This window comes from Chiloscyllium punctatum, chromosome 15 (genome assembly GCF_047496795.1).
Source record: "Chiloscyllium punctatum isolate Juve2018m chromosome 15, sChiPun1.3, whole genome shotgun sequence".
Classification (NCBI taxonomy): Eukaryota; Metazoa; Chordata; class Chondrichthyes; order Orectolobiformes; family Hemiscylliidae; genus Chiloscyllium; species Chiloscyllium punctatum.
In genome coordinates this window covers 103,242,147-103,263,381 of record NC_092753.1, presented here as the reverse complement: position 1 = coordinate 103,263,381, position 21,235 = coordinate 103,242,147, and the positions used below count along the sequence as shown (strand labels likewise).

The following is a 21,235-nucleotide window of genomic DNA, read 5'->3' as shown; positions in this document are numbered from 1 at the left end:
CACATCCTTGAACACTCTGGGTAATTTAGCATGGTCAATTCATCTAACCCGCACACCTTTAGAATATGGGAGTAAACCAGAGCACCTGGAGGAAACCCACACAGACACGGGGAGAATGTGCAAACTCCACACACACAGTCACCCAAGGCTGGAATCGATCCTGGGTCCCTGGCACCGTGAGGCAGCAGTGCTAATCACTGAGCCACCGTACCACCCTAAATTTTACTGCTGAAACTCTGATCAATTCTTCAAGATGACTCCCCTGTTCACCTCCATCTGTCCAACAGCCTCCATTTAAAGTGCCTCTTGAGATATAGTCATCAGAGCATTTAATTCTGGAGGCTTCCAATTCTCGAGTATGTTGCTATGGTGATTCTGAGGTACTTAGACACTGGAAAAGAGCAGAATATTGTGTAAAACAAATGGATTGTCAAGTGAGCACAGCTCAGTGTTGCAGGCGCTGTGTGTGTGTCTGTCTCTGTCTCTGTGTGTCTGTGCCTCTGTGTCTGTCTGTGTGTCTGTGTGTCTGTGCCTCTGTGTCTGTCTGTGTGTCTGTGCCTCTGTGTCTGTGTGTGTGTCTGTGTGTCTGTGTCTGTCTCTGTCTCTGTGTGTCTGTGCCTCTGTGTCTGTGTGTGTGTCTGTGCCTCTGTGTCTGTCTCTGTCTCTGTGTCTATGTGTGCCTCTGTGTCTGTGTGTGTGTCTGTGCCTCTGTGTCTGTCTCTGTCTCTGTGTCTATGTGTGCCTCTGTGTCTGTGTGTGTGTCTGTGCCTCTGTGTCTGTCTCTGTCTCTGTGTGTCTGTGCCTCTGTGTCTGTCTCTGTCTCTGTGTCTATGTGTGCCTCTGTGTCTGTGTGTGTGTCTGTGCCTCTGTGTCTGTCTGTGTGCGTGTGGGGGGGTGTGGGGGGGTGGGGGGGGGTGTGGTCAGCTCAGACTGGCTCGTTCTCACCCTTGGGACTGTTGTTAAACAGTGAGAGAGCAGGTTGACTGCTGGGCTCCAGAGGATCTCAGTTTGGAATCTCCATCACACCGTGAGCTGTGTCCCTTACAGGCTCAGCAGGAGAGGAATGGGATCAGCATCATCCATACACCGTTCCAAAGCGATTTTCCTGGATATTGGTGACAACCGCACACAGAAGGTACTGTCACTCACTGACCAGACACAGCCCCTTCCACACGGCTTTCCAGACTGAAACATTCCCAGCTGGAAATCCCATTCAGTTCATCCAAATACGACAAGGCAAGGATTGGAAAAGCTAGTATTACAGATTCCAGGAAAAAAACTGAGCTTCCTGTTCAGCTCAAAATGACCCTGAGGCACCCCCTCCCAAACCAGGAGGTTCTGACTTCACTTTGTGATCAACAGATCCAGAAACTCAGGGACTCAATACGCCCTGCGTTAGGGGAAGAGAGAGAGAGAGAGAGAGGATAACAGCCAGGGTTCCTGCTCCTGATCCCTGTCAAGGGATGCTTGGTTGGAATTTATGGGCATGGTGCCTCTGAATGGTGTGGTGTTTTCTGGGCTAGGCTGGGCTGGGCTGGGCTGGGCTAGGCTGGGCTAGGCTGGGCTAGGTTGAGCTAGGCCAGGCTGGGCTGGGCTGGGCTAAGCTGGACTGGGCTGGTCTGGGCCAGGCTGGGCTGGGCTGGGCTGAGCTAGGCCGGGCTGGGCTGGGTTGGGCTGGGCTGAGCCTGGCTGGGCTGGGCTGGGCTAAGCTGGACTGGGCTGGTCAGGGCCAGGCTGGGCTGGGCTGGGCTGGGCTGAGCTGGGCTGGGCTGGGCTGGGCTAAGCTGGACTGGGCTGGGCTGGACTGGGATGGGCTGAGCTAGGCCGGGCTGAGCTGGGTTGGGCTGGGCTGAGCCTGGCTGGGCTGGGCTGGGCTGGGCTGGGCCGGGCTGGGCTGGGCCAGGCCGGGCGGGGCTGGGCTAGGCTGTGCTGGGTTGGGCTGGGCTGGGCTGGGCTGGGCTGGGCTAGGTTAGTCTGGGCTAGGCTGGTCTGGGGTGAGCTCGGCTAGGCTGAGCTGGGCTAGGCTGGTCTGGGCTGAGCTGGGCTAGACTGGGCTGGGTTAGGCTGGGCTGGGTTAGGCTGGGCTGGGCTACGCTGGGCTGGGCTACGCTGGGCTGGGCTGGGCTGGTCTGGGCTGGGCTAGGCTGGGCCAGGCTGGACTGGGCTAGGCTGGGCTGGGCTAGGCTGGGCTGGGCTGGGCTGGGCTAGACTGGGCTGAGCTGGGCTAGGCTGGGCTGGGCTACGCGGTGCTGGGCTAGGCTGGGCTGGGCTGTGCTGAGCTAGGCTAGGCTGGGCTGGGCTAGGCTGGACTGGGCTGGGCTGAGCTGGGCTAGGCTGGGCTGGGCTAGGCTGGGCTGGGCTAGGCTGGGCTGGGCTGGGCTGGGCTGGGCTGGGCTAGGCTGGGCTGGGCTGGGCTGGGCTAGGCTGGGCTAGGCTGGGCTGGGCTGGGCTGGGCTGGGCTGTGCTGGACTGGGCTGGGCTGGGCTGGACTGGGCTGGGCTGGGCTAGGCTGGGCTGAGCTAGGCTGGGCTGGGCTGGGCTACGCGGTGCTGGGCTAGGTTGGGCTGGGCTAGGCTGGGCTGGGCTGTGCTGGGCTAGGCTGGGCTAGGCTGGGCTGGGCTAGGCTGGACTGGGCTGGGCTGAGCTGGGCTAGGCTGGGCTGGGCTAGGCTGGGCTGGGCTAGGCTGGGCTGGGCTAGGCTGGGCTGGGCTGTGCTGGACTGGGCTGGGCTGAGCTGGACTGGGCTGGGCTGGGCTAGGCTGGGCTGGGCTGTACTGAGCTGGGCTACGCTGGGCTGGGCTACGCTGGGCTGGGCTGGGCTGGGCTGGGCTAGGCTGGGCTGGGCTGGGCTAGGCTGGGCTGGGCTGGGCTAAGCTGGACTGGGCTGGTCTGGGCCAGGCTGGGCTGGGCTGGGCTGAGCTAGGCCGGGCTGGGCTGGGTTGGGCTGGGCTGAGCCTGGCTGGGCTGGGCTGGGCTAAGCTGGACTGGGCTGGTCAGGGCCAGGCTGGGCTGGGCTGAGCTAGGCCAGGCTGGGCTGGGCTGGGCTGGGCTGGGCTGTACTGAGCTGGGCTGAGCTGGGCTATGCTGGGCTGGGCTATGCTGGGCTGGGCTGGGCTGGGCTAGGCTGCGCTGAGTTGTTAATTATCTTGGTGACAGTGTCATGAAGCAGGCAGTCTGAGCTGGGAGCTGGTCTTGTCTCACTCTGAGGGATATGGAATCTCACAGCTCCTGGTCTTATCTGTCACAATTTGTCCAAACTGAGCTCTGTTCCTTTTCATTGGGACCACAACCTGACCCTTGTGGCTCCCCTCTCTGCGTTTGTTGTTACTGATTCCGCTCCCCCACCCCCCCCCATGCTCTCTCTCCCCTGTGTCCCCTCCTCCTGTTCCACTTGGTGCAGTAAAGGTAATGCTGAGGTTTTTGGATTGTGTAACTGTGGTGATCAGCTGAGCAGCTTTTACTGTCACTGCTTCTCTTTGACACAGGTCATTTTCAGCAAATACTGCAGCCCCAGTGATATTCGAGAGTTACTGTGCAGCACCACAGGATTGGCTCGGTAAGGACCACACTCACCAGAGTCAGACTCTCACAGGAGAGAACACACTGAAATAGAGAGTCAAAGAACATTTCAAATTCACTTTCGATATTAGCACAGGGTTAGATACAGAGTAAAGCTCCCTCTACGCTGTCCCCATCAAACACTCCCAGGACAGGGACAGCACAGGGTTAGATACAGAGTAAAAGTCTCTCCACACCGTCATTGAGATCATGGCAGATCTGATAATCCTTAACTCCATTTTCCTACCTTTTCCCCATAGTCCTTGATTCCTTTCCCGATTATAAATCGGTCTGTTTCGGCCTACTGCAGTAAAGAATGCTGCAGATTCACTCCCCTCAGAGAGAAGAAATTCCTCCCCATCTCTGTCTTCGTAACATTACAGAGGCAGAGCAAAGTGCACACACTGTTGTAAGAGACAGATTTGCAAATCCTGGCAGTGTTGCTCTGGGGCTATGTCATACTCCAGTGAAAACTAGACTGTAATGCCATCACAAACTGCTGATGAGTGTTTGAAGATTCTGTGGGTTAGTCGGTGAGGAATGCTTTTATATTGTTTGAGTTTGTGGTCGCTGTGGGGGATGGATGTGGGGTCAAAGTTAAGCTAATATGTGTAAACTGAAGTTTTAAATTGATGACCAACTTCTTGAGCGTTCACCATCAGCTTGTGTTCCAGTTCCGGTTCAATCCCCACTAGTTGCTGAAGCTCAGGGTTCTGAGTCTTATGACTGTATTTCAGGAGCTCTGCGATTACTCTGCTGGATTCCGACAACGCGATCATCTCCATTGACCCAACGATGCCGACAAATACAGCCAGGCAAGTGTATCCACCTGAGTCCTGTCTCCTGAGCTTTCGTAATTCGTCATCACTCTCTGAATCATCTCACTCTGACCTTCTTTGACCAATCAGCTTTGGGTCAGGAAGGTCAGTCGAACAGCCTCAACGCGTCAAGCAGGATTTGCCCTCCATCTGTCCACAGACGCTGAGCTTTTCCAGCAATTTCTGTTTTGTGTCTGATTTTACAGCATCCACAGTTCTTTCAGCCTAACAGGCTGGGTGTCTGTTTGTAAATCCTCCCAATGGCAGATTGTAAAAACAGGACAGATCCCTGTTCCAGCAGCGGGGGGTGAGGGGGGTTGGGGGGGCAAGAACATGGAGCATCTACAGCACATGATCTGTCACATGACCATAGCTAGACTCCCTGAGTAATCTGGAACACACCAACACTAACCTACTCTCTGCTCAAGACAACTTCTTGCTAATGTTCCTTGTGTCATGTGAATGTGTCTCAACGGTGTCCCATTCTGAACCAACTCTGTTTCTGTGTTTCAGCTCTCCATACAGAGTTGTTGCTCTGACTGGTGCTCAGTTATCAGGTAAGGTGATCAGCTTTGTACCAGCAACTCTCTCTGTAGAACAGGCCCTTAAGCAGGGAAGTTACTTCCTGATTGTTGCTGTATATTCTGAAATGAATGAGCATGTGTTACGCTGTGTGTGTGTGTGTTAGTCCAGCTGAGTATTTGTTACTCTGAGTGAGTGTGTGTTAGTCCAGCTGAGTATTTGTTACTCTGAATGTGTGTGTGTTACTCTAGCTGAGTATTTGTTGGTCTGAGTGAGTGCGTGTTACTCTAGCTGAGTATTTGTTAGTCTGAGTGAGTGTGCACAATCATCGAATCTCAGAATTGTTATTTTGCATTTGGAGGATATTTGGCCCATCATGTCCACACTGGCTATCGAATGAGCATTTTCCTGCTTTCTCCCCACGTCCCTGAATATTGATTCAATTTAAAATGTCATCCAATACCCTCATGAATACCTCAATTGAACTTGCCTCCACCGTATTTCCATTCCCTAACTACTCACTGTGTGAGAAGGGTATTTTTCTCATTATCACCTTTGCTTCTTATGCATGTCACTGTAAACTTATTCCCTCTTGTTCCTGTTCCTTTACAAACAGGAGCAGCTTCTCCCTATCTACCCTATCCAGCCCGTTTATGATCTTGGAAACCTCAATCTGGTCTGCTCTCAACCTTCTTCTCTCCACCAAGAAAGTTAAAAATCACACAACACCAGGTTATAGTCCAGCAGGTTTATTTGAAAGTGCTACCTTAACAGTCCCATGTTGTTCAATCTATCTTCATCACTGAAGTTCCTCATCCCTGGAACCATTCTTGAGAATCACTTCTGCACTCTCTCTAATCCATTCATATCTTTGCTGTAATGTGGCATCCACAACATACGCAACACTCAGCTGATGCTTAACAAGGGTCTTGTACAATTTCAGCATCACCTCCCTGCTCTTGTACTGTGCGACCCTGTGATAAAGCAGAGGTCACTGTGTGCTTTGTTAACTGCTTTCCCTTGTCCTCCCACCTTCAATGATCACTGCACATATACGCCCTGCTCCCCCTGCTCCTGCAGCCCCTTTAGAATTGTATCTTCTGTTTTATATAGTCTCTCAATGTTCTTCCTTCTGAAGTACATCACCTCATGTTTCTCTGCATTAAAATTCATCTACTACCTACCCACCTGCTCCACCAACCTGTTGTTGTCCTTTTGAGTTCTACACTCAGTTCATAATTCTTCCAATTTTGTGTTATGTACAGATTTTGAGATTTTCCCTTGCACTCCAAGATCCACATCATTAATATATATCAGGAAAATCAAGGGTCCCAAAAGTGATTCTAAGGGAACTCCACCACAAACCTTTCTCCAGCCAGAAAAATATCCATTGAATCTGACTGTCTGTTCCCTATCACTCAGTCAATGTTGGACCCATGCTGCTACTGTCCTGTTACACCTTGGCGTATAACTCCCCAGTTTTCTCCTGTTACACGGCGCTGTGTCAAAAGCTTTCTGGAAACCTGGGTACACCACATCCACAGTGTTACCCTCATCGACGCTTTCTGTTACCTCTTCAAAAAATGCCAACATTAATTAACTTTGAAGTAACTCTGAATGAGTATGTGCTACTCTTTCACATTGGAAGAGTATTTTCAGGAAATAGTAATCACTGTATTTTGGGGTCACTCTGTCTAGGGATCACTGTATTTGAGAACTGTAGTTTTGAGAGGGGGTAACCATGGAGATGGTTTTAGGTGGGGGTTTGGGGGGGGAGTTTGTGGTGTGGTGTGGGGAGAGTGAGGATGGTGAATATAAGTCAGTCTGGGTTGGTCATTGTCATAGCTATAGACATTCTCCATTTACAACTTCCTGTTGCAGAGAAAGACGAAATTTTCCAGAACGTTCTAGCTCAAGTTGCAGAGCAGTTTTCCAGGTACAGTGTTTTCCAGTTTTCCAGGTAAATTTCCTGACTGTGACAGTGTTCATCACCAGGAACAAGAGATTGTCACAGAATCAATGCCTCTCTCTTTCAGGGCCTTCAAAATCAACGAACTAAAATCCGAAGTTACAAACCGCCTCAGCGTTCTGGAGAAACGAGTGGAATGTACGTATTGGGAAGGGAGGAGGGGGAGAGGGAGAGGGAGAGGGAGGGAGAGGGAGAGGGGGAAATGGGAGAGGAAGAGGGCAAGAGAGAGGGGGTAGACGGAGAAAGGGAGAGGGAAGAAGAGAGAGAAAAAGAGGAGGAGGAGAGCAAGAGAGGGAGAGAAAGGATGAAAGCAAAAGAAGAGGAGAAAGAGAGAAAGGGAGAGAGGACAGAGAGAGAGGGGGAGAGTAAGAGAGAAGGCAGGGAGGGAAGAGAGGGCAGAGAGAGAGTGAAAAAGAGAAGAGGGTAGAGAGAGAGAAAGGAGGAGGAAAGATAATAGGGAGAGTGACAGAGAGTGGGCGTGGAGGGGGGAGAGATAGAGAAAGGAGAGAGAAAGGGCAGAGAGGGAGAGAGAGTAAGAGCCAAGAGAAGTGGGAGAGTGAGAGAGAGGGAATAGAAAGTAAGAGAAAGAAAGTGCAAGGGAGTAGAGAATTAAAGAAAGAGTGAGGGGAGAAAGAGAGTGAGAGGGAGGAGAGGGAGGAGAGAGGGGGGAGAGAGGGAGGAAAGAGGGGGGAGAGAGGGAGGAGAGAGGGGAGAGTAGAGAGTGGGAAACAGAAATGCATGGTAGTAGAGAGAATGAGTGGAAAGAGACACCATGAGAGAGAGAAAGAGTGAGGGAGGAGAGGGCAGGGAGGGAAGTAAAAGGGAGCAAAGAGCAAGAGAGAGTGTGCGCGAGAGAGCAAATGAGGGAGACAGATTGAGTGAGTAGGGAGAGAATGCAGGGGGAGCAGAGGCAGACGGCCCGAGGTTCAGTCTGCAAGTAGGTGGTGCAGCCATCACTGGTCTTGGCAACCAGAGTCCAAGCAGATGTGGGGAATTGTGGATTCAAATCCCCCGCAACAGGTTAGTCAAATTTACACTCAATTACTAACACCTGGAGCGAAAATCTAATCCAAGAGTGACCATGAATCCATTGCTGATTGTAAGGAAAAACCCACCTGGGTCACTATTGTCCTTTAGGGAAGGAAACTGCCATCCTTACCTGGTCTGGTGTACATGTGACTCCAGACCCACAGCAATGGGGTTGACTCTTAACTACCCTCTGGGCAATTAGGGATGGGCAATAAATGCTGTCCCTGTCAGTGACGCCCACATTCTGTGAATGAATTTTAAAAAGTAAAATTAAATCAGAATAAAATGAAGCAAATCCATTTTGTAAAAGGAAAATGGTTTTTGACTAATTTATTAGAGCTCTGTCTGTAAGTGACAAGTAAGATGGAACTTGGGGAACCCGTAGATGTGGTGTACACCACGATGTAGCAGAACTGTACTCCAGCTCAATCTGTAACCTCATGGCCCACTCAATATTCCCATCAAGCCAGGGCATCGACCATGGTTCAATGGAGACTGCAGCAGGGTGTGTCAGGAGCAACATCAGACAAACCTGAAGATTAGGTGTCAACCTGGTGAAGCCACCAACCAGGACTACTTGTCAAATGGCAGAAGCAGCAAGTGATAGACAGAGCTAAGGGATCCCACAACCACCAGATCAGATCGAAGCTCTGCAGTCCTGCCCCATCCAGGCGTGAATGGTGATGGACAATTAAACAGCTCACTGGAGGAGGAGGCTCCATAAATCTCCCCATCCTCAATGATGGAAGAGCCCAGAACATCAGTTTAAAAGCTAAGGCTGAAGCTTTCGCAACAATCTTCAGCCAGAGGTGCCGAGTGGATGGTCCATCTCAGCCTCCTCCAGTGGTCCCCAGCATCAGATACCAGGCTCCAGCCAATTCAAATCACTCCATGGGGTATCAAGAAATGTTTGGAGGCACTGAATACTGCAAAGGCTTTGGGCCCTGAGAAAATTCCAGCAATAGTATTGAAGACGTGTCAAGTTGTTCCAGTACAGTTACAACACTGGCAGCTACCCAACAATGTGGAAAATTGCCCAGGTATGTCCTGTATATAAAAACCAGGACAAATCCAACCTGGCCAATTACCGCCCCATCAGATTCACAAAGTGTGGTGCAGGAAAAGCACAGCAGGTCAGCAGCATCTGAGGACTCTGATCACCAGCATCTGCAGTCCCCACCCTCTCCTCACTCACCCTATCAGTCTACTCTCGACCATCATTAAGATGATGGAAGGTGTCACCAACAGGGCTATCAAGCAGCACCTGTTCAGCACTAACCTGCTCAGTGACGCCCAGTTTGGGTTCCCCCAGGGCCACACAGCTCCTGACCTCATGCCAGCCTTGGGTCAAACATGGACAAAAGGGCTGAATTCCAGAGGGGAGGTGGGAGTGACAGCCCTTGACATGAAGGCTGCATTCGACCAAGTGTGGTGTCAAGCAGCCCTGGCAAAACTGGAATTAATGGGTATCAAGGGTCAAACTCTCCGGTGGTTAAAGTCATACCTGACACACAGGAAGATGGTCATGGCTACAACAGCAGGTCAGAGGCGAGGAATACTGCAGTGAGTAATTCACCTCCTGACTCCCCAAGGCCTGTCCACCATCTACAAGGCACGAGTCAGGAGAGTGATGGAATCCTCCCCATTTGCCTGGATGGGGGCAGCTCCAACAACACTCAAGAAGCTTGACACCATCTAGGACAAAGCAGCCCACTTGGGCGGCACGGTGGCACAGTGGTTAGCACTGCTGCCTCACAGCGCCAGAGACCCGGGTTCAATTCCCGCCTCAGGCGACTGACTGTGTGGAGTTTGCACGTTCTCCCTGTGTCTGTGTGGGTTTCCTCCGGGTGCTCCGGTTTCCTCCCACAATCCAAAGATGTGCAGGTCAGGTGAATTGGCCATGCTAAATTGCCAGTCGTGTTAGGTAAGGGGTAAATGTAGGGGTATGGGTGGGTTACGCTTCGGCGGGTCGGTGTGGACTTGTTGGGCCGAAGGGCCTGTTTCCACACTGTAATGTAATCTAAAAAAAATTATTACTGCATCCACAAATATCCACTCCCTCCATCACCAATGCACCTCCAGAGTGCCTAACTTGATAAAGTTAAAAATCATACAACACCAAGTTATAGTCCAACAGGTTTATTGTGTATATTGTGTGATTTTTAAGTTTGTCCACTCCAGTCAAATACCAGGAGCTCCAAGTCATAACTTGATAAAATCAGAGACTTGCTGGGAGTCAAGGTGGTGGTTAATGTAAACACAGTTGTGTATATGAACATACTAATGCTAACTATGTGGAGAAAAAGCTTGGGGGACAGTTGCTGTAAAAGCTCATGGTTCTGAAATGTTCAATGTTGGAGAGTGCACTAAACCTCATCCAATGAGATGGTGTGATAGTGTTAGGTTAGGAAAGGATCCTGATGGAGATTGATATGTCATTACAGACTCCTAACAATCTTGGCTGTGATACACTATTCCCAGCCCAGACTGGATTAGAAATGAATCAGGCTCAGAGTAGGTCACTCAGCCCTTTGAGCTCACTCTGCCATTCTGTAAGATCAAAACTGATCTGAGTGTAACCACAAATTCACATTCCTGTCTATCGCTGATAACCTTTCACCCCTTTGCTTTGACAAGAAGTTATCCACCTTGGCCTTGGAAATATTCCAGACTTCACCTTTTTCAGGAAGAGAGCTCCAAGGACATTCGATCCTCCGAGAAAGACCACATCCCTCATCTCTGTTTGAAATGGGTGACTCCTTTATTTTTAAACAGTGATCTCTCCTTCCAGATTCTTCCAAAAGAGGAAACATTTTCTCAACAGCCTCTCGGTCACGTCCCCACTGTCTTTTAAACTGGCCTTTTGTTACATCAGTCTGCCCCGTGCACAGCCTCGATGGGCTGAATGGCCTCTTTCTGCTTGACAGTGAGTCGATGATGTTTTCAAAGCTGCAGCCTCAGCTCCATTGAAATCATTGACTTGGTTCCTGTCACCTTGGGGAGCAGTCGCCATGGTGATGATAAAACAAAAACAGAAATTGCTGGAAAAGCTTAGCAGGACTGACAGTGTCTGTGGAGAGAAACTATTGTTAATGTTCCAGGTCGAGTGACCCTTCCTCAGAATCTGCTGAGCTTCTCTAGTGCCTTCTGCATTTGTTTCTGATTTACAGCATCTGCAGTTCTTTCAGTTTTTATGAGAGTAATGACACTTGTGAATGAACCGCACACATTCTGAATTTCTATGTTTCCTATTCTGATCCTCTGAGTCAGTATTTTAAACAGTTGTCCCCTAGCATTAGCAGAAGTTTGTAATTGAAGTCACAGAGCTCCCAGAGGATCCTTATTCCATGACCATTCCTCAGGGAGGTATCTTGTAGGTGGGAGTGCTGCTCCAAGGGGCTCACATTGGCCTTCCCACACTCCCGGCCAGCTCAGAACGGAGCATTTTAACTGGAACACCACATCCCTCCAAACTTTCTGCTCACTGCAAATCTGTTCCCTATCTCTGTCACATCCTCCAGCCTCTACACCCCCTCCCTATCTCAGTAACCCCCTACACCCCCTCCCTATCTCTGTAACCCCTTACACCCCCTCCCTATCTCTGTAAACCCCCTACACCCCTCCCTATCTCAGTAACCCCCTACACCCCTCCCTATCTCTGTAACCCCCTACACCCCCTCCCTATCTCAGTAACCCCCTACACCCCCTCCTATCTCTGTAACCTCCTCCAGACCCTACACCCCCTCCTATCTCTGTAACCCCCTCCAGACCCTACACCCCCTCCTATCTTTGTAACCCCTTACAACCCCTACACCCCCTCCTGTCTCTGTAACCCCCTCCAGACCCTGCACCCCCTCCCTATCTCTATAACCACCGAGAGCCCCTACACACCCTCCCTATCTCTGTAACCCCTTCCAGACCCTACAAACCCTCCCTATCTCTATAACCACCGACAGCCCCTACACAACCTCCCTATCTCTGTAACCCCCTCCAGCCCCTACACCCCTCCCTATCTCTGTAACCCCCTACACCCCCTCCCTATCTCTGTAACCCCCTCCAGACCCTACACCCCCTCCTATCTCTGTAACCCCTTACAACCCCTACACCCCCTCCTGTCTCTGTAACCCCCTCCAGACCCTGCACCCCCTCCCTATCTCTGTAACCCCCTCCAGACCCTACAACCCCTCCCTATCTCTATAACCACCGAGAGCCCCTACACACCCTCCCTATCTCTGTAACCCCTTCCAGACCCTACAAACCCTCCCTATCTCTATAACCACCGACAGCCCCTACACAACCTCCCTATCTCTGTAACCCCCTCCAGCCCCTACACCCCCTCCCTATCTCTGTAACCCTCTCCAGACCCTACAACCCCTCCCTATCTCTATAACCACCGAGAGCCCCTACACACCCTCCCTATCTCTGTAACCCCTTCCAGACCCTACAAACCCTCCCTATCTCTATAACCACCGACAGCCCCTACAGAACCTCCCTATCTCTGTAACCCCCTCCAGCCCCTACACCCCCTCTCTATCTCTGTAACCCCCACCAGACCCTACACCACCTCCCTCTCTCTGTAACCACCTCCAGCCCCTATAACCCCTCCCTATCTCTGTAACCCTCAACAGCCACTATACCCCCTCCCTATTTCTGTAACCACCTCCAGCTTCTACACCCCCTCCCTATCCTTGTAACCCCCTACAGCCCCTACACCCCGTATCTCTGTAACGCTTTATAGCCCGTACACCCCCTCCTATCTCTGTAACCACCTCCAGCCCCTATACCGCCTCCCTATCTCTGTAACCCCCTCCAGCCCCTACACCCCCATCTCTGTAACTCTGTATAGCCTGTACACCCCCTCCCTATCTCTGTAACCCCCTCCAGAACCTACACACCCTGCCTATCTCTATAACCACCGACAGCCCCTACACCCCCTCTCTATGTCTGTAACCCCCTACAGACCCTACACCCCCTCCCTGTCTCTGTAATCCCCCTCCCGGCCCTATACTTCCTCCCTATCTCTGTAACCCCCTCCAACCCCTACACCCCCTCCCTATCTCTGTAACCCCCTCCCGGCCCTATAACCCCCTCCCTATCTCTGTAACCCCCTCCAGCCCCTACACCCCCTCCCTATCTCTGTAACCCCTCCCGGCCCTATAAACCCCTCCCTATCTCTGTAACCCCCACCAGCCCCTACACCCCATCCCTATCTCTGTAACCCCCTCCAGACCCTACACCCCCTCCCTATCTCTGTAACCACCTCCAGCCCCTATACCCCCTCCCTATCTCTGTAACCACCTACAGACCATACACTCCCTCCCTATCTCTGTAACCCCCTCCAGCCCCTACACCCCCTCCCTATCTCTGTAACCACCTCCAGCCCCTATACCCCCTCCCTATCTCTGTAACCCCCACCAGCCCCTACACCCCATCCCTATCTCTGTAACCCCCTCCAGACCCTACACCCCCTCCCTATCTCTGTAACCACCTCCAGCCCCTATACCCCCTCCCTATCTCTGTAACCACCTACAGACCATACACTCCCTCCCTATCTCTGTAACCCCCTCCAGCCCCTACACCCCCTCCCCATCTCTATAACCCCGTACAGCCCCTACACCCTCTCCGTATCTCTGTCACCTCCTTCAGCCCCTACACCCCCTCCCTATCTCTGTAACCCCCTACACCCCCTCCCTATCTCTGTAACCCCCTACAGCCCCTCCCTCTCTCTGTAACTCTGTCCAGACCCTACATCCTGTCCCTATCTCTATAACCACCGACAGCCCCTACACACTCTCCCTATCTCTGTAACCCCCTCCAGCCCCTACACCCCCTCCCTATCTCTGTAACCCCCTCCAGCCCCTACACCCCCTCCCTATCTCTGTAACCCCCTCCAGCCCCTACACCCCTTCCCTATCTCTGTAACCCCCTCCAGCCCCTACACCCCCTCCCTATCTCTGTCACCCCCTCCAGCCCCTACACCCCTTCCCTATCTCTGTAACCCCCTCCAGCCCCTACACCCCCTCCCTATCTCTGTAACCCCCTCCAGCCCCTACACCCCCTCCCTATCTCTGTAACCCCCTCCAGCCCCTACACCCCCTCCCTATCTCTGTAACCCCCTCCAGCCCCTACACCCCCTCCCTATCTCTGTCAGCTTGCGATGTGAACAGAGTGGTGAGGTGTGTGGATTGGAACATTGGCCCGTGGAGAGAGAGGTTTAATATGCTGTGTGTGTGTTTTGGCAGTGGAGGGGCTGAAGGTGGTCGAAATCGAGAAGTGTCGGAATGACATCCAAAAGCTGCGTGATATAATCGAGGAACGGAGTAGCAGGTGAGAGTAGGCCAGAGGCTGTCTCACTCGGAGTGTGGGAGCCTGACTAACCCCAGAAATCACAACCCTGCTACCTATCCCCTCCCTGACCCCCCCCCACTGAGTGAACCTGCCCCCTCCCCCTCCCTACACCCTGACCCCCCCCCTCACTGAGTGAACCTGCCCTCTCCCCCACACCCTGACCCCCCCCACTGAGTGAACCTGCCCCCTCCCCCTCCCTACACCCTGACCCCCCCCTCACTGAATGAACCTGCCCCCACCCCCACACCCCACACCCCACACCCTGCCACCCCCCCTCACTGAGTGAACCTGCCCCTCCCCCTCCCCCACATCCTGACCCCCCCCCCTCACTGAGTGAACTTGGATCCGTGGTTGGGTGGTGGTTGGGGTGTGGATGTGGGAGGGGGGGTGTGGGGTTGATGAGGTGTGTGTGGGGGTGGGGCAGTGATGGCGGAGCTTGGCTGGGGGTGCAGGGGTGTGTGGGCGTGTGGGGTGATGGTGGGGCTGTAGTGGGGGTGCAGGGGTGTGGGGGGGTGGGGGCTGATGGGGCTGGGGTGGGGGTACAGGGGTGCCGGGGGGTGGGGTGATGATGGGGCTGGGGTGGGGGTACAGGGGTGCCGGGGGGTGGGGTGGTGATGGGGCTGGGGTGGGGTACAGGGGTGTAGGGGGGTGGGGGTTGATGGGGCTGGGGTGGGGTACAGAGTTGGTGATGGAGGGGCTGGGGTGGGGGGTGCAGGGGTGTGTGGGGGTGTGGGTGGGTGTGGTGATGGAGGGGCTGGGGTGGGGGGTGCAGGGGTGTGTGGGGGTGGGGTGGTGATGGAGGGGCTGGGGTGGGGGGTGCAGGGGTGTGTGGGTTGGGGGTGGGGCGGTGATGGAGGGGCTGGGGTGGGTTGGATGGGGGCAGGAATCTGTCCTCCCGTAGCCGTGCTCTGAGCGACTCCCCCCGTTCTGTTGGTTTGTAGTTTCCTCGATGAGAAGATGCTGATTCCTCACCGGAACGTCCCATCATACCCCAAGGTAATGGCATTACTCACTCCCTTCCCAGTTAGCGCACCATAACCAGGTAACTAGCTGTGCTTGCTCACTGTAACTAGTTGTGTTTGTTAACTGTAACTTGCTCACTGGGAAGGCAATGGCCTAGTCATATTATCACAAGATTGCTAAATTCCTGAGTCCCAGTTAAATTCCTGAGGACCTGGGTTTGATTCCTGCTGTGGCAGATGGTGGAATTTGAATTCAATAAAAATCTGGAATTAAGAATCTAACGATGACCACAAAACCAATGCCAATTGTTTGAAAACCCCATCGGGTTCATTAGTGTCCCTGAGGGAAGGAAACTACCATCCTTACCTGGTCCGGCCTACATGTGACTCCAGACCCACAGCAATGTGGGAGAATCTTAACTGCCCTCTGGGCAATAAGTGCTGACCCAGCCAGTGACCCCCCCATGTTGTAAATGAATTTTTTTTAAATAGATATTTTTATTGAAAATTTAACATATTTTTACAAGTTTACAAATAAAATAAACAAGTATAAACATTGATATATAATTAAATCTTAAATAAATAATAACCAAAATTTATCAAACAAAAAAAAGATACCAAGAGAAAAAAAACTAAACTCAACTAACTACTGATCTAACCTACAACTAACCAGAGTGTATAATTAAGTCTCTTACATTATCCAAAGAAGAGAAAAAAAACCCAATGGCTAACACAGAAATTGGGTCGTGAGATACATGCTCGGAATGTATTCACATCAAATGTAATAAAACCCATATTCGTGCGGGATTCCTCTCCCAAGGGGCCCCAGACCAGCCAATTAAATAAAAGCCCTTGTTAGGATGGCCAAAATATCTGTATTTATATAATTCAAGAAGGGCTGCCATATTTTATGAAATAATTTAGTCTTTCGGTGCACCATATTTGGAAGGAGGTCAAGGGGAATACATTCCATAATTAATCTGTGCCAGTTTGAAAGTCCAGGGGGGCCCTCAGCCACCCAGTTTACCAAAGTAGAAAGGGGAGAATAGAAAATAGTCTCTTCCCGTACATGTCCAGGGAGGGTAAGTTCGAAAAGCCCAAAAGGAGAGGTACAGGGTCCACTTTAATTTCCGTTCCTAAGATTTCTGTCAGAACACTTGCTACTTTAGTCCAGTACCTACGGATCTTATGACAGGTCCATAGACAATGTACAAGAGTGCCCACCTCTATTTTACATTTGGGACACATTGGAGATGCTCCTGCCTTAAATGTTGCCAATCGATCCGGTGCTATATGGGCCCTATGAAGTATCTTCAGCTGGATAGCCTGAGTTCTGTTGCAGATGGTGATTCTTCTGGCGTTTTCCCAAATGTCATTCCATGTTTCTATAGAGATTTCTAGTCCCAAATCCTGATCCCATGTTTTAAGCAGATTGTCCATATCTCCCAATACTTCATCATGTAGTAAATGATAAATAGTACTGACGGAAGATACCCCCATTGGTCGTAGGGCACTACATTCTCTATCTGATTTATAAAGACTATCTAATAACATAGTCTTCTTCTGTACATAATCTCGAATTTGGAAGTATCGAAAGAGGTCTCCATTAGGTAATCCGAATTTCTGACGCAGCTGTTCAACAGACATCAGGACCCCTTCTTTAAATAGGTCCCCTAGACATGAGATACCCCTGGATCTCCAGAGTTTAAAAGTGGCATCTGTAAACCCCGGTTGGAATCCCCATGCTCCCACTAGCGGAGCATAGGGTGATGTTTTATGTGAGTTGCCCTCATTTTGCCGCATTATATTCCAAGCTTTAATTGTGTTTAATATTATAGGGTTTTTACAGTGATCTGTAATGATTTTCCTCTTGTCTGAAAATAAAAGGTTAATATGTGGGTATTTTACTTGAGAAGCCTCGATGTCCAGCCAGATTGATTGCAGGTCAGACAAGACCCAATCAGCTATGTAACTTAATAGGGAACTTAACTGATATTTCCTAAAATCAGGGAAGTCCAATCCTCCCCTTGCCTATGGAAGGTGTAGCTTCTTCAGCTTAATGAGGGGCCGTCTATGATTCCAGATAAAGGAACCCAACCAGCCATATAATTTACATAGAGGCATCCTCGGCAGCATCACCGGAAGCATTCTCATAGGGTATAGGAGATGGGGCAGGACATTCATTTTAATTAGTGCTATTCTACCCAGCCAGGAAATTGGAAGGTCTCCCCATCGCTGGAGGTCCTGCCTTATCCTCCCCAGTAAATGCACAGAGTTAGCCTTGTATAACTGACCAAATACTGGGGTAATAAAAATGCTTAAATATAAGAAACCCTCCAGGGACCACCGAAAGGGAGAGTGTGATCCGTCCAATAAGTGGGGTATCATAGCAAGGCCACCCATGGGCATGGCCTCCGATTTTGAGAAATTAATTTTATTGCCTGAGAATGCACTAAATGTGTTAATTACTTGGATTAAGCGAGGTACGGACCTCAGAGGATTACTGAGGAATAGGAGAACATCATCTGCATAAAGGGTAATTTTATGTTTACCTGTACCAATCCTCGAGGCCATTATATTAGGGTCAGTCCGTATAGCTTCTGCTAGTGATTCAATTATAACAATGGCGAGAGAGGACATCCCTGACGGCAGCCCCTACCCACACTGAAGCTATCCGAACCTAATCCATTGGTAACCACAACTGCTTTGGGATCACTATATAATGTTGAGACCCATTTGGTAAACACCTTTCCAATGCCAAACCTTTCCAATATGTAAAACAAATATGACCATTCAACCCTGTCGAATGCCTTTTCTGTGTCTAATGAGACGACCACTCCTGGTATCTTTCCCTGGTGGCAGCTTGAATCACATTCAAAACCCTTCTAACATTATTGGATGATCCACGGCCCTTAATAAACCCCGTCTGATCCTCCTTTATGATATGTGGCAATACCCTTTCTAGTCTCAATGCTAACGTTTTAGAGAGTCCGGACCCGATCCACGGCCGATTCTGCTACGGTCTCGGAGATCGCGGCCTTTGGCTCTGCCCCTCCGACTCGGTGCTCAATTTCCTCGATGTCTCGGCCGTGCTTTTGTAGCGCGGCCAAGAGTGAGTCCCATCGGCTCCGGGACTCTTTGATGAAGGCGTTGATCTTCACATCCAGTTTGGAGATGATTTCCGTGAGGCTCGCCTCTGTAGGGAAGTCCCCCGGGGCGGCTGTGGACCCCTCAGCTGCAGCTGGAGAGGGTGGGGGAGGGGGTCCTACCTGCTGAGAGCTGCAGGCTCCCTGCCCTTTAGTCATTTTTACTGAAGAATAAATTGTTTAAATTTAATACTAAGCAACTAATTACATTAAGTAAAAACTATTTTGAATGATTTGGTGAGTGTGGTGGGGGTGGGATAGCAAGTCTTGGGAGGAGCACTGTAGACTCAGACTTGCTCGGTCGCCGCCATCTTGGATCCTGTCAATGAATTTTTTTTTAAAAAACTAACATAATTTGCTGTCAGTAACCAGCTGAGTTCCTCACTGTAACTAGGTAACGAGCACAGTTTGCTCTCAGCTTTTCTATTTGTTCTTTGGAACTAGGTAACTAACACTGTTTGATTACAATTACCAGATAACAAACTGAGTTTGCTCACAGTCAAGAGGTAACTAGCTCCAGGGATGGGCAGTGAAGGGAGTGAGGGGTAGATTGGGATTAGGCTGGGTGTGATATTAAAGGGAGTGGAGATTGTGGGGTAGATTGGGATTAGACTGGGTGGGATATTAAGGGGAGCAGGGAGTGAGGGGGAGAGTGGGATTAGAGCTGAAACTGTGTTGCTGGAAAAGCGCAGCAGGTCAGGCAGCATCCAAGGAGCAGGAGAATCGACGTTTCGGGCATGAGCCCTTCTTCAGGAATGAGGAAAGTGTGTCCAGCAGGCTAAGATAAAAGGTAGGGAGGAGGGACTTGGGGGAGGGGCATTGGGAATGCGATAGGTGGAGGGAGGTTAAGGTGAGGGTGATAGGCCAGAGAGGGGGTGGGGGCGGAGAGGTCAGGAAGAAGATTGCAGGTCAAGAAGGTGGTGCTGAGTTCGAGGGATTTGACTGAGACAAGGTGGGGGGAGGGGAAATGAGGAAACTGGAGAAATCTGAGTTCATCCCTTGTGGTTGGAGGGTTCCGAGCGGAAGATGAGGCGCTCTTCCTCCAACTGTCGTGTTGCTATGGTCTGGCGATGGAGGAGTCCAAGGACCTGCATGTCCTTGGTGGAGTGGGAGGGGGAGTTGAAGTGTTGAGCTACAAAGTGGTTGGGTTGGTTGGTCCGGGTGTCCCAGAGGTGTTCTCTGAAACGTTCCGCAAGTAGGCGGCCTGTCTCCCCAATATAGAGGAGGCCACATCGGGTGCAGCAGATGCAGTAATTGATGTGTGTGGAGGTGCAGGTAAATTTGTGGCGGATATGGAAGTGTCCCTTGGCGCCTTGGAGGGAAGTAAGGGGGGGAGGTGTGAGCGCAAGTTTTGCATTTCTTGCAGTTGCAGGCGAAGGTGCCGGGAGTGGAGGTTGGGTTGGTGGGGGGTGTGGACCTGACGAGGGAGTCACGGAGGGAGTGCTCTTTTCGGAACGCTGAAAGGGGAGGGGAGGGAAATATATCCCTGGGGGTGGGGTCCATTTGGAGGTGGCGGAAATGACGGCGGATGATACGCTGTACATGGAGGTTGGTGGGGTGGTAGGTGAGGACCAGTGGGGTTCTGTCCTGGTGGCGGTTGGAGGGACGGGTTTCAAGGGCGGAGGAGCGGGAAGTGGAGGAGATGCGGTGGAGAGCAAGGTCGACTACGTCTGGGGGGGAAATTGTGGTCTTTGAAGAAGGAGGCCATCTGGGTGGTACGGTATTGGAGCTGGTCCTCCTGGGAGCAGATGCGGCGGAGACGAAGGAATTGGGAATATGGGATGGCGTTTTTACAGGGGGCAGGGTGGGATATTAAAAGGAGTGGAGATTGTTGGGGAGAGTGGGATTAGACTGGGTGGGATATTAAAGGGAGCGGGGAGTGAGGGGGAGAGTGGGATTAGACTGGGTGGGATATTAAAGGGAGTGGGGAGTGAGGCGGAGAGTGGGATTAGACTGGGTGGGATATTAAAGGGAGCGGGGAGTGAGGGGGAGAGTGGGATTAGACGGGGTGGGATATTAAGGGGAGTGGGGAGTGAGGGGGAAAGTGGGATTAGACTGGGTGGGATATTAAAGGGAGCAGGGAGTGAGGGGAAGGGTGGGATTAGACTGGGTGAGATATTAAAGGGAGTGAAGATTGTGGGGGAGAGTGGGATTAGACTGGGTGGGATATTAAGGGGAGTGGGGAGTGAGGGGGAGAGTGGGATTAGACTGGGTGGGACATTAAAGGGAGCGGGGAGTGAGGGGGAGAGTGGGATGAGACTGGGTGGGATATGAAAGGGAGTGGAGATTGTGGGGGAGAGTGGGATTTGATTGGGTGGGATATTAAAGGGAGTGGAGATTGTGGGGAAGAGTGGGATTAGACTGGGTGGGATATTAAAGGGAGTGGAGATTGTGGGGGAGAGTGGGATTAGACTGGGTGGGATATTAAAGGGAGTGGGGAGTGAGGGGGAGAGTGGGATTAGACTGGGTGGGATATTAAAGGGAGTGGAGATTGTGGGGGAGAGTGGGATTTGATTGGGTGGGATATTAAAGGGAGTGGAGATTGTGGGGAAGAGTGGGATTAGACTGGGTGGGATATTAAAGGAAGCGGGGAGTGAGGGGGAGAGTGGGATTAGACTGGGTGGGATATTAAAGGGAGTGGGGAGTGAGGGGGAGAGTGGGATTAGACTGGGTGGGATATTAAAGGGAGTGGGGAGTGAGGGGGAGAGTGGGATTAGACTGGGTGGGAAATTAAAGGGAGTGGGGAATGAGGGGGAGAGTGGGATTAGACTGGGTGGGATATTAAAGGGAGCAGGGAGTGAGGGGGAGAGTGGGATTAGACAGGGTGGGATATTAAAGGGAGCGGGCAGTGAGGGGGAGAGTGGGATTAGACTGGGTGGGATA

The 21,235-nt window shown here is 51.5% G+C and overlaps 1 protein-coding gene across 3 annotated transcripts in view; it reads left to right on the top strand.

Moving 5' to 3' along the window:
* Nucleotides 1–250: 250 nt before the first annotated feature.
* Nucleotides 251–21,235, top strand: part of pde9aa (phosphodiesterase 9aa) — a 54,804-nt gene continuing 33,819 nt past the window's right edge. For 2 of the 3 annotated variants that reach the window (XM_072585828.1, XM_072585827.1), the window contains exons 1-8: nt 960–1,135; nt 3,486–3,556; nt 4,296–4,373; nt 4,890–4,933; nt 6,780–6,834; nt 6,935–7,005; nt 14,139–14,223; nt 15,186–15,240. In XM_072585828.1, the coding sequence (XP_072441929.1) occupies nt 1,064–1,135; nt 3,486–3,556; nt 4,296–4,373; nt 4,890–4,933; nt 6,780–6,834; nt 6,935–7,005; nt 14,139–14,223; nt 15,186–15,240 (531 nt within the window). In that variant the 5' untranslated portion in view covers nt 960–1,063. Of the gene's footprint in view, nt 381–959; nt 1,136–3,485; nt 3,557–4,295; nt 4,374–4,889; nt 4,934–6,779; nt 6,835–6,934; nt 7,006–14,138; nt 14,224–15,185; nt 15,241–21,235 lie in introns of those variants that run through there. The other variant, XM_072585829.1, reaches the window with a different exon arrangement.